The sequence below is a fragment of the Manis javanica genome, chromosome 12 (genome assembly GCF_040802235.1).
Source record: "Manis javanica isolate MJ-LG chromosome 12, MJ_LKY, whole genome shotgun sequence".
Lineage (NCBI taxonomy): Eukaryota > Metazoa > Chordata > Mammalia > Pholidota > Manidae > Manis > Manis javanica.
This window is the reverse complement of record NC_133167.1, coordinates 6,182,988-6,199,241: the sequence shown is the minus strand read 5'-3', so window position 1 is coordinate 6,199,241 and position 16,254 is coordinate 6,182,988. Positions and strand designations below refer to the sequence as shown.

Below are 16,254 nucleotides of genomic sequence, written 5' to 3'. Positions count from 1 at the left end.
CCTCCCCGGCGCTCTTCAGGAGAGGCATCTGACACTCAGGTAACAGTCTCAGCTCCAGAGTCAGACCATCGGGCTTGCTCTGTGAGGCTCCTGTGGGGACTGGAATTGCTGGTCAGGTGTCTGGCATGTGCGTGGTGGTCAGCGCACAGGAGCCCTCACTGTCCTCTAAATTGCACTCTTTTCTGGGATGATGGAAATGTTCTGTGTTTGTGTTATTCTGCATGGTGGCTACTAAGCCACACGTGGCTATTGAGCACTTGAAATATGGCTAGTGTGACTGAGAAACTGAAAATTTAATGTAAATTAATTGAAATTGAAATTGAAGCAGACACATGTGGCTATGACTACAGCTTGGGGCAGTGCACCAGGGGACCTCAGTCTGTTCCAGAGTGTTCCTGCATTAGGCCCTGGCACGCTCTGTCCTGGCTGTGAGTCCATTCCCCTGGCCAAGTACCCATGCTGGACTCTACTCTGTGGTCCCTGTGAGGGTATCTTTGCTTGTTTTGCCTCTGGAAAGCATTTCACAGTACAGTGGGGGCCAGAGCTTGCCAGAGGCCACTGAGTCTCTAGCAGCTGTCCTTTGAAAGAACAAGGGGACACTTGGCAGTGCCCAACAGGTTTGCCCCTCTCAGGTGGCACTAAGCCCTTGTCCACCTGGATTCCCCAAAGGGCAGCATAGCTCAACTGATCTCATCTTCAGCTGCACTCTCCGCTCCCTCCAGTGAAGGCTCCCCCTACCCACTGGGCAGTGGTCCTAGTCAGGATCCCGGGGCTCATCCCAGCTGCCACTACCTACCACCTATGGATCACTCCTCTCCCGAGTCCACTTCTCTATCTTTGCAGCCCCTCCCAATAATCCAGGGGAGCCACCTGCTCTGATTACTTCAAAGCCTGGATCACAGCTCCTGCTTTGTGGCCCCGCCCCGCCCAGAGTTAAAGTCCCTCAAGGGCTTCCTGTGGGGTTTAGGACTGGGCATAAAAGACCAATCCCCCTATCAGGTTTACAAGGCTCTGTGTGCCCTGCGCACCAGGTCAAACAACAGGCCCATCTCTTCGTTTTATTTTCCTCCCTTTAGGCTACAGCTTCCCTTTTTATTTCCTTGATGCTTTTTTCTTTCCTCTAGGCCTTGTCACAGGCTGGTCTCTCCCACCTAGAATATGGGTTTCCCAGGTCCCCGTAGGGGCAACTCTGGCTCACATTTTCCGTTTTTCCTTAAACATCTTTTTCTCCAGGAAGCCTATCCGAGTTGAATCGTGTGTCCCCGTTCTGGCATCCGAGGCCCGTGCAAGTATTCTTTCTCTCCTTCATGTACGTATTCATCCACTCCCCGAACTGCTTATCGTGCAACTACCCACTAAATGCAAGAACGACACGGTCCCGGGCCTCTGGAGGCCACTTAGACTCTTGAAAGAGGTTAAAGATGAAAAAAAGTGAACATGGAAGCGAAAAACCCACAAACTGTGTCCCAGGTGGAAAACAAACAGATGGTAAAGCTGAGATTCCCCGGGACACCGCCGCTGGGGGCCGAGGGGCTCCGGCGCAGAGGCGGGTGCGAGCGCGGCCGGCAGGGGGCGCGGAGGGGCGGAGCGATGGGCCGCCTCGGCCCCGCCCCCGCCCGGACAGGCCCCGCCCCGGGCCGCCCCCGGCCGCTGTGCGCGCGCTGGCCGGCAGCATGGCGGCGGCGGCGGGCGCCCCTCCGCCGGGCCCGCAGCAGTCCTCTCCGCCGCCGCCGCCCGAGGAGTCGTCGGACAGCGAGCCCGAGGCGGAGCCTGGCTCCCCGCAGAAGCTCATCCGTAAGGTGTCCACGTCCGGCCAGATCCGTCAGAAGGTGAGTCCGTGGCGGCGGCCCGGGCGCGCGCCCCTCGCTCCGCGGCAGCCCCGTGAGGCCCGCGGCGCGGCCCGAGCAGCCGCCCAGGCCCGGCCGGGTGTCCCGCGGCCGCCGCTGCCCGCGCGGAGCGCGCCTCGCGGGGTAACGGGCCGGGCGCTCCGCCCGCGCGGGGGCAGAGCGCGCTCTCGGCGGGGCGGCGGCGTGACCCCGGGCCGGGGGCGCAGGTGGGCAACGCGCGGGGCCGGACGGGTGGGGCGGCGCGCCGGGGTCGGGGTCGACGCCGCGGTGGGCCGCGAGGCAGCCCCGCGCTGCAAGGATCGGGAGGAAACTGAGGCCTAGAGGTGGGGGGCGAGGGCACCAGAAATGGGGGCTCCTGGCTGCGCCCCGCAGGCGTGCGCTTCCCGAGCCCCGGGTTGTGCGCGTTGCTCAGGACTGGTCAGGCTATTTCCCGCCGGGTGCTGTGCAGACTACCCTGTGTTCTCCTGAGAATTCCAGTTGGATCCGTCTGTGGGGGCTCGTTTACACGCGTGTGTTTTGGTCCCCGAAAGGGAGGGAAAGGATGCGCGTTATATGACTGTCTTTCTCCCCCTCCTCGGGGAAGCGCGGAGAGGGGGCTTTTCCCGGCTGCGTACCCGCTTGGCACCTAACTCTCCATGGAGCACTCCAGACGCTAAATATTAGCTGCAGAAAGACGCATTTCCTTTTTCCCGGAGGAAAAGTTGCACCCTTTGTTTTCCCATTGCGGTTCCTGTTGAAAACTGCTTACAGTTTTTGCTACAGGTGAGCCCTCTCCGTTGAAACAGGGCTTCCTCAGGCAGGTGGCCGGACAGGTGGCTGAGGGCAGGCCCGCTCGGAGCAGCCCCAGCAGGTCCAGCTGGCACAGACTTTCTCATCCTGCTGCAATGCGCTTTTCCTCTGGGGCCAGTTTGGTTCAGCTGGTACTTCTACCGTGGAAGCCATTTCTTGCTTTCTCTCCTGTCAGCCTTTGAGATCTGTGGTGGGGTAACCTCTCATCCCAACACGTTACAGGCAGGTTTATTGTGAAGTGTTCCAGTTACTCAGCAAAGAGGTGTTGAACAGTAATAGTAATAATTATAATGATAGTAATTCCTCAGTGCTTGCTTACTGGGTGCTAGGCCCTTGGGTTAACTTTACAGCACTTTACATGGGTTAACTCATTTAGTATGTAACTATATACTATTCATAGTATATTGATAACCCATTGAGATGGGTGTTACCTATTATGTCCATCTTCTGGAATTGGAAGTCCAGGTAGGAGGGTTAGGTGACTTGCCCAGGGTGAACAGGTAGTAGATGTGGATCTGGATTTGAACCACAGTCAGGATACCAAGGTGGAAGGCAATTTATCTATCTAGCGTTCCCAGTCTATAGCAAATGGTCACCTATGAGGTGACAGTATGACATAGTAAGTGCTGTGGAAGCTCAGAGGAGGGAGAATCCACCTACCCTGGGAGGCAGGGAGGAGGAGATCCCCTTTAAGGCAGGATCTTAAGGGAAAGGGTTTTCCAGGCTAAGTGAGGAAGGAAGGGCTTCCCACGTAGTTGAATATTGTATCTAAAGGTTAGGCATACCTGGGAACGGGGCAGGCTGAGAGGCATTAGGAAGAGGCTGGGAAGTAGACCAGGATGGGTGTTGAAGGGCTGGGTCTGGTTTTGGTTTTTGGCCTTGGAGAAGAGGGAGCCATGGAAGGTTATTCAAAGCATGGCAGTGACTGGTCCGGTGTGCTTTTAGGAAGATCTCCAGGTAGCCCTTAAATGATACTGCTAGGAGTTGCTCTGTCCTGTTGCTTGGTCCTTGAGCGTGGTATGTGCCCGGTGTGGGGGAGAGCATGTGACTTACAGTGCGATTAAGATTTCATTTCTGAAAGATTCCAGTGTTTGTCCAGAATTCTGCTCTTCAAGGAGGCGGTTTTTACTCCCCTAAAACAATAGCTACTATACCAGCTATTCTTGCTGAGAAGGAGTGGTGGGTACAGTGTTAAAAATACACCCTGAGGACTTGAGTTTCTGAATATTTTCACATCTGCTGTGCAAATAGTTAAAGCTGCTTTTTCTTTGGGGTTGTTAAGAGATTGTCAGAATGGGAGGTGTGAGGTTTACTGTGTATGCAGTATCATCCCCACCCCCACCCCCTTTTTTTAGGCAGATAAACCATTCAGAAAATTCCCCTACAGAAAGTATGTGGTGCATAAGAGAAATGTCCAGAACGGTATGGGGTATCATTCTGGGTGCAAAAAGGGCAAGTGAACCCACTTGTAAGTATTTAAAATGGAATTTAATGTAGGGAAGTGGTCGTGCAGGTGATGAAGAACTATGAATGCAAACAGTGGGCAGTGAGGCAACCCTGATGAGGCAACGCAGAGGAAACCACTGCCAGCCCTGAGTTAGAGGACGCAGGGAGGAGGCGCATATCAGATCCACCCACCAGAGGCTGGAACCACCCAGGGTCCTTGTGGGGAGGCGAGGGGAGGGGAAGGCGCCTTGGGAGGGCATGGCTGCTGCGGGACACCAGTCCGGCTCCTGCTTGGGAAAGCAGGGATCTGCCCTTCAGGGATCAGCCCCACTGCAGTTTGGAACAGGGCAAAAGAGTGAGCACTGGAACCGAGGGCCAGCTGGCCCAGGACCAGAGCTGCGTGTATGTCAAGTGTTGGGAATATTAGTCCAGTGCAAGTTTAGAGCGGCCTTAATGGAAAAAGAAAAGGAAGTATCTTATGACAGTGCTTCTCAAATTTTAATGTGCAGCCGCATCCCCTCGGGATCTTGCTAAAATGCAGATTCTGGTTGAATAAATCTGGGGTGGGGCTTGAAGTTCTGCCTTTTTTAATCAGCTCCCACAAGATACTGCTGCTGATGGTGCGTGGGCCAGACTTTGATTATATGAGTGTAAAGGGAAGCCTTACCAACTTCCAAATAAATCCTTAGTTTATGAGGTTCTTTTAAAACTTTCCTCCAAGGTTTTTTCCAAGCATACTGCAAATTTGATGTGTGTAGATTTGGGATGGTAGCTTATTAGTTTAGCATTTCACATGTGTCTGATGTTTTCATATGTTCCAACTGTCCTCAGCAAACACATGACTTCATTTGTATTTCCTAACCAGAGGACACAGTAGTGACATTAGGACCACATAGCTAGAGTGGAAAAAAGAAAATGAAGCGAATACACTGGTAAAGTAATTCACTAACACATTATAAGGCATTTTGAAAATTTGAGTAAAGAACACTGTGATTCTGTGAAGTCTTTCAGTTAAGATAGAACTTACTTAAAATTAAAAAAAAGTTAACATGTTTGGCTTTGTGCATAGAGTGCTTATATTCCTGATCTCAAATTTAAATAAGGCATTTGTTTTCCTAATGTGAAATGAAGGCTAGTAGAAATTAGGTAAGACGTTCACATTGTAAAAGACTTCAAAAGATACGAGCTTTATTAAGATATAACTCATATACCATACAGTTCACCCATTTAAAATGTACAGTTCAGTGGCTTTTAGTGTATTCACAGATAATGTGCAACCATAACCACAGCCAATTTTAGAATGTTTTCATCACCCCAGAAGGAAACCCCATAACCATCAGCCTTCACTTCTCATTTCTTCCAGGCTCTTGCAGCCTTGGGCAACTGCTAATCTACTTTTCTGTCTTATAGATTTGCCAGCTATGGACATTTCATATAAATAGAATCATGCAGTCTGTGTGTTTTGTGTCTGGCTTCTTTCACTGAGCATAATGTGTTCAGAGTCCATCCATGCTGTACCATGTGCCTTCATTCCTTTTTATTGCTGAATAATATCCCATTGAATGGGATACCACACCTTATTTACATTCAGCAGTTGATGGGCATTTGGGTTATTTCCACTTTTTGGCTATTCGAGGTAAACACTGCTATGAGCATTTATATACAAGTTTTTGTGTGGACATATGTTTTATTTCTGTTGGGCATATGCCTAGGAGTGGATCTGCTAGGTCACATGGTAGGTAACTCTGTGCTTAACCTTCGAGAAACTGCCAGACCGTTTTTTCAAAGTGGCTGCTCCTTTTTACAATCCCACCAGTAACGTATGAGAATTTCAGTTTTTCTATGTGCTCAGTTACTATGTTTCTTTGATTGTAGCCACCCTAGTGGGTGTGAAGTGTTGAAAAGTATTGTTAAAGCTAATGGTAGTAGTGCTGAAGAGCCTAACTTTGGTGTCGAATTAAGTTGATTTGTGTCTTGCTCTCCTGTTTATGAGGCATGATCATGGACGTACAAGTTTCTAAATCTCATGACTTGGTTTCCTACTCTGTAAACAGGGAGTATATAGTTTTGAGGTCAGCAGTAGTGACAGTAAATGTTAGGTGTGTGTTCCTAAGCCTCAGTTTCCATATCTGCAAAATAGAAATGATGATAATAGTTCTCAGATTCATGAAATAGAAATGATGGTAATAACTCATAAAATTAAATGGAATAATCTACTTATAACCTTAGCATAGCGCCTGACGTATTGTAAGCATTCAACAAATGGTTGCTTTTATGATTATTTCTGGCTTTCTGGTTCACTTTTTGTATCTTAGATAGTAGTCGTCTCCCTGAACCCCTCCTCCTCCGCTCAAGCTGATCTGGGTGAGTCTCAGCTTCTAGCAGCCAGAAGAGCAAATAGAAATGAATCTGGCAGACAATTAGCAATGAAAGACTCTTTTAAAAATTGTTAATTTATTGAATATTAGTGGGAATATCATGGGCTAGGTGTTATTTTCTTTATTTCACAAACAAAATCTAACTCAGTAAATATAGGAGACCTTAAACTTGTTAAGTGTGCTAGGTACTTGGGGTACATTACTGAACAACTTAAAAAATTTCCCAGAGCTAATAGTCTGAAGACAAGACAGACATTAATAAAATAATCACGCAGTTAATGTGGTGTTGTGATGGCAATGAGTGCTGGACAGAGTCTGGAGTGCTTTGGGAGGATGTTCAGTAGGTGAATTTGACCTGTTAGGAACGTATGGGAAGGGCTTCTTGAGGAAGGGACTATTTGGCAACTTGAAAGATGAGTAGGAAGAAGTGACTCTGCTTCTGGTAATGATGGACCGAGGAACTGACTACCTACTCTGCCAGGCACCGTCTGCTAATAGGAGAGAGCTAATAAGATAATGCAGGATTATGGGCTGGGATCTGGGGAGTTTGCAGTGCTTTTTACCTTGGGGTCAGCAGTAGGGTCTGTGTGGGAATAGTGTCCCCCACCAAATTCATGTTCAGCTGGGACCTCAGAATGTGAACTTATTTGGGAATAGGGTCTTTACAGATAGAATTAGTTGAGGATCTTGTGATAAAATCATCCTGGATTTAGGGTGGACTCTAATGCTTGGTGTCTTTATAAGACAAAGGGGAGAGAGATTTGGACATAAAGGCACACAGAGAGAGAAAGGCCATGTGACAGCAGAGCAAGAGATTAGAAGATTTATGCAGTCACAGACCGAAGACTGGTGGGGCCACTAGAGGAGGTAATGGATGGAATCCCCTGAATCCTTTGGAGAGAGTGTGTGGCCGTGCTGACACCTTGATTTTAGACTTCTCATTGGGAGACAACAAATTTTTGTTGTTTAAGCCTCCCAGTCTGTGGTACTTAGTTATGGGGCAGCCAGAGGAAACTAATACAGGACGGTATACCAGGTCTGGAGGGGAAGCTGAGATGCTGAACTCTCCGAGGCTGTCGGAACTGCCTGGGGCTGCTGAGGCATCAGGGTCTGCCAAAAGGCACCAGTCCTTTGTGAACTCCCTTAATTAACCACCTTAATTTGAATTGGGATCCTCACAAGCCACTTCCTGAATGTGAGGATGAACCAGAGGTTGGACTTCCCAAGGGCTGTACTTCATGTCAGGTCTCTGAAGTTAGGAAAAGTAATCCCAGAGCACTACTGCCTCTAGCTTCCTAACAGAAAGAGCTTTACTCTTCCGTCAAGGGATCTGACATCATTCAGTCCCCCAGTTATGTTCACAAGCCATGTCGTAAACTCAGTGTTCTGCATGCAGTGGAAAAGAGACACACAGGGAGGCAAGGCCACATGAGTTAAAACCCAGACAAATGGGACTCTATATATCAGGTGCAGACTTTGAAACACCTCCGGTTGCTATGCTTAAGGAGGTAAAACACCATATTGAGAGTTTTGGCAGAGAATTAGAAACTTAAAAAAGAACCAAATGAAAGTTCTAAAACTGAAAAATATGATCAGATTACCTTCTCAAAGGAAGGGTGGTAGATTACTGAAGAAGAAATTTAGTGGCCCAAAAGATAGCTCAAAGAAAAATACCCACAAGGAAGCCTGAAAACATCAAAAAAGAAAAAAAAGGAAAAATTAGAAGACAGGGCAGGAGTCATAGATAATAGTGAGAAGGTCTAATTTGTGTCTGTCATCCCAGAAAGAGAGGAGAAAGAAAATTGGGCCAAAATAGTATTGAAAAGATAATGCCTGAGAATTCCCACAACTATTAAAAGGTGCCATCCACAGATTCTGTAGCCCTGTGAACACAAAGAAAACCACATCTGGTCATTTCATAATAAAACTACTAAAACCACAGATAAAAAAGGAGACTTGGAAGTAAGTGGGAGACAGATTACCTTCCAAAAATCAACAGTTAGATTGATATCTGTGTTCTTCATAGAATCCATGGGAAAGTGAAGTCAACTGAAATTTAAGTGCGGAAAGAAACTGCTAACTCAGAATCCTTTACTCAGAAAAAGATCCTTTAGAAATCTGAAATAAAGACATTTTCAAATAAACAAAAATATTTTGTGAGCAGACCCCACACTAAAGGAAACATAAAGAGGTGCTTTTTGTTTGTGTTTTGGCTGAAGGAAAATGGTCTCAAGTGAAAGGTTAGAGTTGTCTGAAGGAATGAAGAACAACAAAAAGGGTATCTACATGGAAAAGACCAAATGATTATCAACTGTAAAAATTACTTAAGTCTTTGGGTTTAAAATATACAGAGAATTAAAATACATACAATGGCATTAGAAATCAGAAAGGAAGTAAATGGGCTGAAAGTGTTTTAAGGTCCTTCCATTTCCAGGAAGAAGAAAAAAGAATCAGTTACTGTTAGACAAGTCAGGGATACATTTGTAGTAACCTGTGTGGTAGCTACTAAATTGTGAAATACTAAATGATATCAAAGCTAAAAGGCAGAATAATTGAGTAATAAGAAATTCTAAATCTGAAAGAAGGCAAGGAAGGAGAGAAAAGGGGAACATTGAACATGTGGAACAGATAGAAAGAAAACATTAAGTCAATAGACTTAAATCCCAGCATATCAGTAATTACATTAAGTGTAAGTGGTCTTGAGTGCTCTAGCTAAAGGACAGAGATTGTCAGGTGAGAACAAAACGAGGCTATTTAAAAGAGATGTATTTAAAACAAAGAATAATAAAGATTTGAAAGTAAAAAAAAAAGAATGGGAAAAAATACTGTGCACACACCAACCAAAAGTTGGTATAGCTGTTTTACTTTCAGACAAAATAGGCTTTGAAGGCAAAATTTAATAAAGATATACTGATACATGATAAAAGGTTTATTTAGATATAATAGTTTTAAATCTGTAAATAATGTGATTTCAAAATTTGTAAAAGAAAAATTAATACAACTGTAATGGAAATAAATCTGCAGTCATAGTGGGATATTTTAACATACCTGTGTCAGATGCTGTTATGATAAGCTGACAAAAAATTTGTAAAGATGTAGAAGAATTGAACAACATACATACTGAACTTAATCTAATGGACAAATATAGAACACTGTACCTAGCGATTGCAGATTTGAAAGTCCTTTCAAATGCAAAAGGCACAGTTGTTAAAACTCACTATGTGGTGGTCACAAGGCACGTCTCAATGCATTTGAAGGATTGAAATTATAGACTGTGGAATTAAGCTAGAAATCAATAAAATGAAAATCTCCATGTATCTGGAAATGTAGAAATCTGTTTCTAAGTAATGTATGAGTCAAAGCTAGAAAATATTTTGAGTTGAATGATAGCAAATATATATATATAATTAATGGGATGCTGAAGTCATGTTTAGAGGGAGGTTTATAGTTCTAAGTGCATTTATATTAGAAGGCATCCTGAAAATCCATGAACTAGGCATGTATGCCAGGCAGAAGAACTGCAGCAAGTTGAACTCTAAGAAAATGGAATGAAGGAAATAATGAAAAGCAGAATTGAATGAAATGGAAAATATTTATTAGAAAGGATCAACAAAGGCAAAAACTGATTCTTGAAAGATCTGATAAAATTAACAAGCCCCAGCAGGAGTAATTAAAAAAAAAATAGAGAAGGCAAATAAGTAATGTTAGGAATGAAAAGGGGCCATCTCCAAAGATCCTGTACACATTAAAAAGAATAAGGTATTACAAACAACTTTATACAAGTAAGTTTGAAAATTTAGATAAAGTGGACAAATTCCTAGGAAAACACAATTTAAAACTGACACAAGAAATAGAAAATGCAAATTGCTTTGTAACTATTAAAGATACTGAATCCATCATTTAAAGTCTTTCAACAAGGAAAACTTGAGGCCCAGATGACTTTACTAGTGAAGTCTAAACATTTAAGGAAGAAGTAATCCCAGTTTTACTGTTTTCTTCTTCCAGGAAATAGAAGAGGGAACTCTCCATATCTCTTTATGAGACTAGTAAAACCTCAGTAGTATAAAACTTGATAAGGTCATAACTAGCACAGTCCAGTATTACTAATGAGCAGTGGTGAAAAATGCCTAAACAAAATGTATGATCCTCTCAGTAGATGTCGAGAAAACATTTTGATAAAATTCAACATTGATTCATTTTCAGGCTGAAAGTGGTGGTGGTGGGGGGGTGTCAAGCAAACTTTTTCTATGAAGAGCCAGATAGTAAATACCTAAGGTTCTGTGGGCCCTGTGGTTTCTGTGACAGCTACTCAGCTTTGCATTGTAGTGTGAAAGCTACCACAGGCAATATGGGCATGGCTGTGTTCATTACAAAAATGGGTGATGGGCTGGATTTGCTCTTGGGCAGTGTTTTGTTCACCCCTGGAATTAGGGACACTTCTTTAATCAAGAGTATCTACAAAAACAGCAAATACCGTGTTTAACGATAAATGTTGGTAGCTTTCCCCTTGAAATGGAAATAAGAAATGGATGTCCACCATTATCACTTCAGTTCAACATTTGCAGTAAAGCAAAAAAAAAAGGTGTAAGGATTGGAAAGAAAGAGAAAAGGTCATTACTTGCAGATGACATACATTTTCTTAGGTCTACAAGTGTATGTAGATAAATCATAGTAAATAAATGAGCACAGTAGGGTTCCTGTATGCAAGGACAGTGTAAAAAGATCTTTTGTATTTCTGTGTGTTATGATACAAAATAAATTTGCTTTTTGTCCCTGGTTCTTGGCACAGAGCTCTTGAGTGTCTTTTGTTATGCATAACAGGCCCTTTTTGCCTATACCTAAGTTAATGCCAATGAGGTGACTTAGTGCTGGTCACGAAAAAGACCAAACAAGTGATGAGAGGTGTGAACTTTCAGCCTTACCCCCAACTTCCTAGGAGCAGAGTGGGGCTGAAGACTGAGTTATAAAATCTCTTTAACTAGGAGATTCCAGGAGGTCTGGGTTGGTGAGCACATTAACATGCTGGAAGGGTGGCATGCCCAGAGAGGGCATGGAAGCCCACCCCAGCGCCCCATACCTTGCCCTGTGCTTCCCTTCCATTTGGTGTCTCTTCCAGGTAGTTGTGCAGATGAGGTGCACGGGCGCTCTCATCTACCATTATGGGAATATTCAATTGGGCATAGCACTTTAGAAGATTTTTGTCAGTGTCTGTTGAAGTTTAAAGTTATACCCTATATTCCAGCAATTCTGATAATAGGTATGTGTCTAAAAGCTTACGTAAGCAAATGTATTCCAAGGGGTATTTACAAATATTACTAGTGTATTATTTGTAATATCTGAAAAATGGAAGCAACCCCTGTGTCTGTCAACAGTAAAATGGATATATGGTGGTATGCTCTTACGAGGGAATACTATACATTGATGAAAATAAACTGTTGCCTGCTGATTTAAAGATTAATCATGGTATTAATGTTATCTGGATAAAAAAGCCAGACATAAAAGAGTACATTCTGTATGATTCCATTTATATGCAGTTCAGAACAGATAAGACTAACTGTTTTGGCCTGCCTGCTTGTGAGTTTAAGCTTGCATACAAGGAAATGATAACCATAGAAGTCTGTATGGTGGGAAGAGATGGGTAGTGGTTAGGTGTGCCATGAAAAAGAGCTTCTGGAGTGCTGGTAGTAGTCTGTTTCTTGGCCTAGGTAGTGGTTAGTTGGGTTCTCAGTTATAATTGTATATTTTTGTTTTGTGGAGTTATCTCTATGCTATTTTATAATGAAAAAGATTTTCTTTTCAAGAATTAATAAAACTATGAGAAGGCGGCCCACTCTCTCCACTTTCATTCAACATAGCTCTGGAGGTCCTCGCCACAGCAATTAGACAACACAAAGAAATAAAGGGCATCCAGATTGGTAAGGAAGAAGTTACACTGTCACTGTTTGCAGATGACATGATATTGTACATAAAAAAACCCTAAGGAATCCACTCCCAAACTACTAGATCTAATATCTGAATTCAGCAAAGTTGCAGGATACAAAATTAATACATAGAAACCTGTTGTATTCCTATACACTAACAATGAACTAGCAGAGAGAGAAATCAGGAAAACAATTCCATTCACAGTTGCATCAAAAAGAATAAAATACCGAGGAATAAACCTAAACAAGGAAGTGAAAGACCTATACTCTGAAAACTACAGGACAACTCATGAGAGAAACTAAATAAGATACCAATAAATGGAAACACATCCTGTGCTCATGGATAGGAAGAATTAATATTGTTACAATGGCCATCCTGCCTAAAGCAATCTACAGATTCAATGCAAATCCTATCAAAATACCAACAGCATTCTTCAACAAACTAGAGAAAATTGTTTTAAAATTCATATGGAACAACAAAAGACCCCAAATATCCAAAGCAATCTGGAGAAGGAAGAATAAAGCTGGGGGGATTACACTCCCCAACTTCAAGCTCTACTACAAAGCCACAGTAATCAAGACAATTTGGTATGGGCCCAAGAACAGAACCATAGACCAATGGAACAGACTAGAGAGCCCAGATATAAACCCAACCATATATGGTCAATTAATATATGATAAAGGAGCTATGGGCATACAGTGGGGAAATGACAGCCTCTTTAACAACTATTGTTGGCAAAACTGGACAGCTACATGCAAGAGAATGAAACTGGATTATTGTTTAACCCTATATACAAAAGTAAACTCAAAATGGATCAAAAACCTGAATGTAAGTCATGAAACCATTAAACTCTTGGAAGACACATAGGCAAACATCTCTTGAATATAAACACGAGCAACTTCTTCCTGAAAGCATCTCCTCGAGCAAAGGAAACAAAAGCAAAAATGAACACATGGGACTACATCAAACTAAAAAGCTTCTGTACAGCAAAGAACACCATCAACAGAATAAAAAGGCATCCTGCAGTATGGGAGAATATATTTGTAAATGACATATCTGACAACATCCAAAGTATATAAAGAACTCACACACCTCAACACCCAAAAAGCAAATAACCCGATTAAAAAATGGGCAGAGGATATGAACAGACACATCACCAAAGAAGAAATTCAGATGGCCAACAGCCCCATGAAAAGATGCTCCACATCACTAATCATCAGGGAAATGTAAACTAAAACCACAATGAGATATCACCTCACACCAGTAAGGATGGCCAGCATCGAAAAGACTAAGAACAGCAGATGCTGGCGAGGATGTGGAGAAAGGGGAACCCTCCTACCCTGCTGGTGGGAATGTAAGTAAGCTAGTTCAGCCATTGTGGAAAGCAATATGGAGGTTCCTCAAAAAACTAAAAATAGAAATACCGGTTGACCTGGGAATCCCATTCCTTGGAATTTACCCAAAGAATACAACTTCTCAGATTCAAAAAGACATATGCACCCCTGTGTTTATTGCAGCACTATTTACAGTAGCCAAGATATGGAAGCAACCTAAGTGTCCATCAGTAGATGAATGGATAAAGAAGGGGTGGTACATATACACAATGGAATATTATTCAGCCATAAGAAAGAAACAAATCCTGCCATTTGCAACAACATGGATGGAGCTGGAGGATATTATGCTCAGTGAAATAAGCCAGGCGGAGAAAGACAAGTGCCAAATGATTTCCCTCATCTGTGAAGTATAACAAAACAAAACTGAAGGAACAAAACAGCAGCAGAAGCACAGACTCCAAGAAGGGACTAGAGGTTACAAAGGGGAGGGGTGTGGGAGGGCGGGTGGGGAGGGAGGGAGAAGGGGACTGAGGGGTATTATGTTTAGTACACATGGTGTTGGGGATCACGGGGAGAACAGTGTAGCACAGAGAAGGCACACGGTGACTGTGGCATCTTACTACACTGATGGCCAGTGACTGCATTGGGGTATGGGTGGGGACTTGATAATATGGGTAAATATGGTAACCGCATTGTTTTTCATGTGAAACCTTTATAAGAGTGTTTATCAGTAATACCTTATTTAAAAAAATGAGAAGGCAGTAGCTGGTCAAAGAAGTATTTAAAGGCTCTATGTCTGGAGGGCATTTGGAAATCAAGGGGCCGAAAGAAAGCTGGTGTGGATAGAGTCAGCAAAGTCAGGGGGACCTTGGCTGGCCTGAGGCTGGGGAGCCGGGTAGGAGGCCATGTCAGGGCGCTCTGTAGTGGGATACTATTTTTTTCAGATTTTAGGAGGGAGTGAGACATAAGCGGATCCAGGTTGAAAAGACTGCACTGCTGTGTTGTGGCTGGCTACTCGAGTGGATGCTGGCTGCCCCATGCGGTGAGAGATGAACGCAGCCTGGGTCCGGGCTGCAGTGGTGTGATGGAGAGAATTGGCTGGGTTGGACACTGCGAGAACCCGGTGCTGGTTTGGCGTTGGTGTTGGGGGAGGGGAGGCTGTGGCTCATGTGCCCAGTCTCTCCCAGGACCAGCCAGCCCTGTGCGTGTGCCCCCTCTGAGCCCTGCTGCCTGCCTGCCGGGATCCTGTGATTCTCTACTACCCCGATTTCAGAGATGAGGGACATCGACTCAGAGAATTTGGGTGGCTTGCCAGGGTATCAGAAGGCCACCAGGTCTGTAGATGGCAGATCGCACCTCTTCCTTCCTACTATGTCCCACTGGCCCCTCAACAGTCACGTGGAGACGGAACCTGAGGATGAGATCAGTGGGATGGGAAGAGGGCCCGCGCAGACCCAGGACCCTTGGCTTTTAGGAAGTGGTGAGGCTTGGGGGACACACCGGTCAGAGAAGGAAGTGGGAGAGTGGGGCCAGGGAGGAGAGGGAGGCCAAGGGAAGAAGGTGACGTCCAGGTTTCACCACCCAGAGGCCACCCACACCATTATTGTCACTTTTGTATTTACTTCCTGACTGTTTTTCTGGATATGTTCAATTTAGTTGAAGTGAAATTATATGTAAGTTTTCACTTTAATGCTGTAAGCATTTCTCTGCATTATTAAAATCTCTTTATCCTTACCCTTTGTAATGGTTGTACCATATATTCTGTGAATAGTGTCTTTGCAAGAATGTTTTTTTTCAATTTTTATGTGAAAAATTTAAAAAGGATAATAGTTCAGTGTACACCTAGTAACAGCTACTACCAAGAGTCAGTAATTGTTAACATATTGGCAAATATGCTTATCTTTATGTATTGAATATAAGTGAATAATTTGTTATACCTTCTGAAAGCAATTTGTAGGTATCACAACAATTTACCCCTAAGTAACTCACATGCATCTCCTAAGGTGACATTTTCCTGTGTTCCATTATTACACCTAAACTCCTAAAAATAAAAACATTTTCCTATATACCATTATTATATCCAAACTCCTAAACATAAGGGCCTTTTCCTGCATACCACTGTATCTAAAAAATTCATTGTAATATTCTAATATCCACATCATTTTTAGATTTCCTCAGTTGAAACAAAAATGTCTTTTATAACCTCCCTTTTGGGAGCCCCATACTAATCAAAATTCATGTTTTATGCTTGGTGGTTGTATCTCTTTAGTTTCTTAACTTAGAGCAGCTCTGCCCAGCCATCTCCTTCCCTTCCCACTGTGACAGCGACTTTTTGAAGGCAGTTGTCTTGTAAAAGTCTGTTTCTGCATTTGTCTGTTCCTTTGCTTTTTTTCCTGCAGTGCTCTTTTATCCTCTGTATTGTTATAAACGGGAATTAAGTGGTTTGAAAACTCAATTTCATTCAGATTGATGTTTTGAGCACGCCTCCTAGATGTGGGATGCCCTGTGCGCTGTCAGGCTGTACCCCCTGCAAATGAT

At 43.8% G+C, this 16,254-nt stretch overlaps 1 protein-coding gene across 2 annotated transcripts in view; it reads left to right on the top strand.

Moving 5' to 3' along the window:
• The first annotated feature begins 1,639 nt into the window (after window positions 1–1,639).
• Window positions 1,640–16,254, top strand: part of DGKD (diacylglycerol kinase delta) — a 105,620-nt gene continuing 91,005 nt past the window's right edge. For both annotated transcript variants that reach the window (XM_073217964.1, XM_036997705.2), the window contains exon 1: window positions 1,640–1,829. In XM_073217964.1, the coding sequence (XP_073074065.1) occupies window positions 1,674–1,829 (156 nt within the window). In that variant the 5' untranslated portion in view covers window positions 1,640–1,673. The remainder of the gene's footprint in view (window positions 1,830–16,254) is intronic.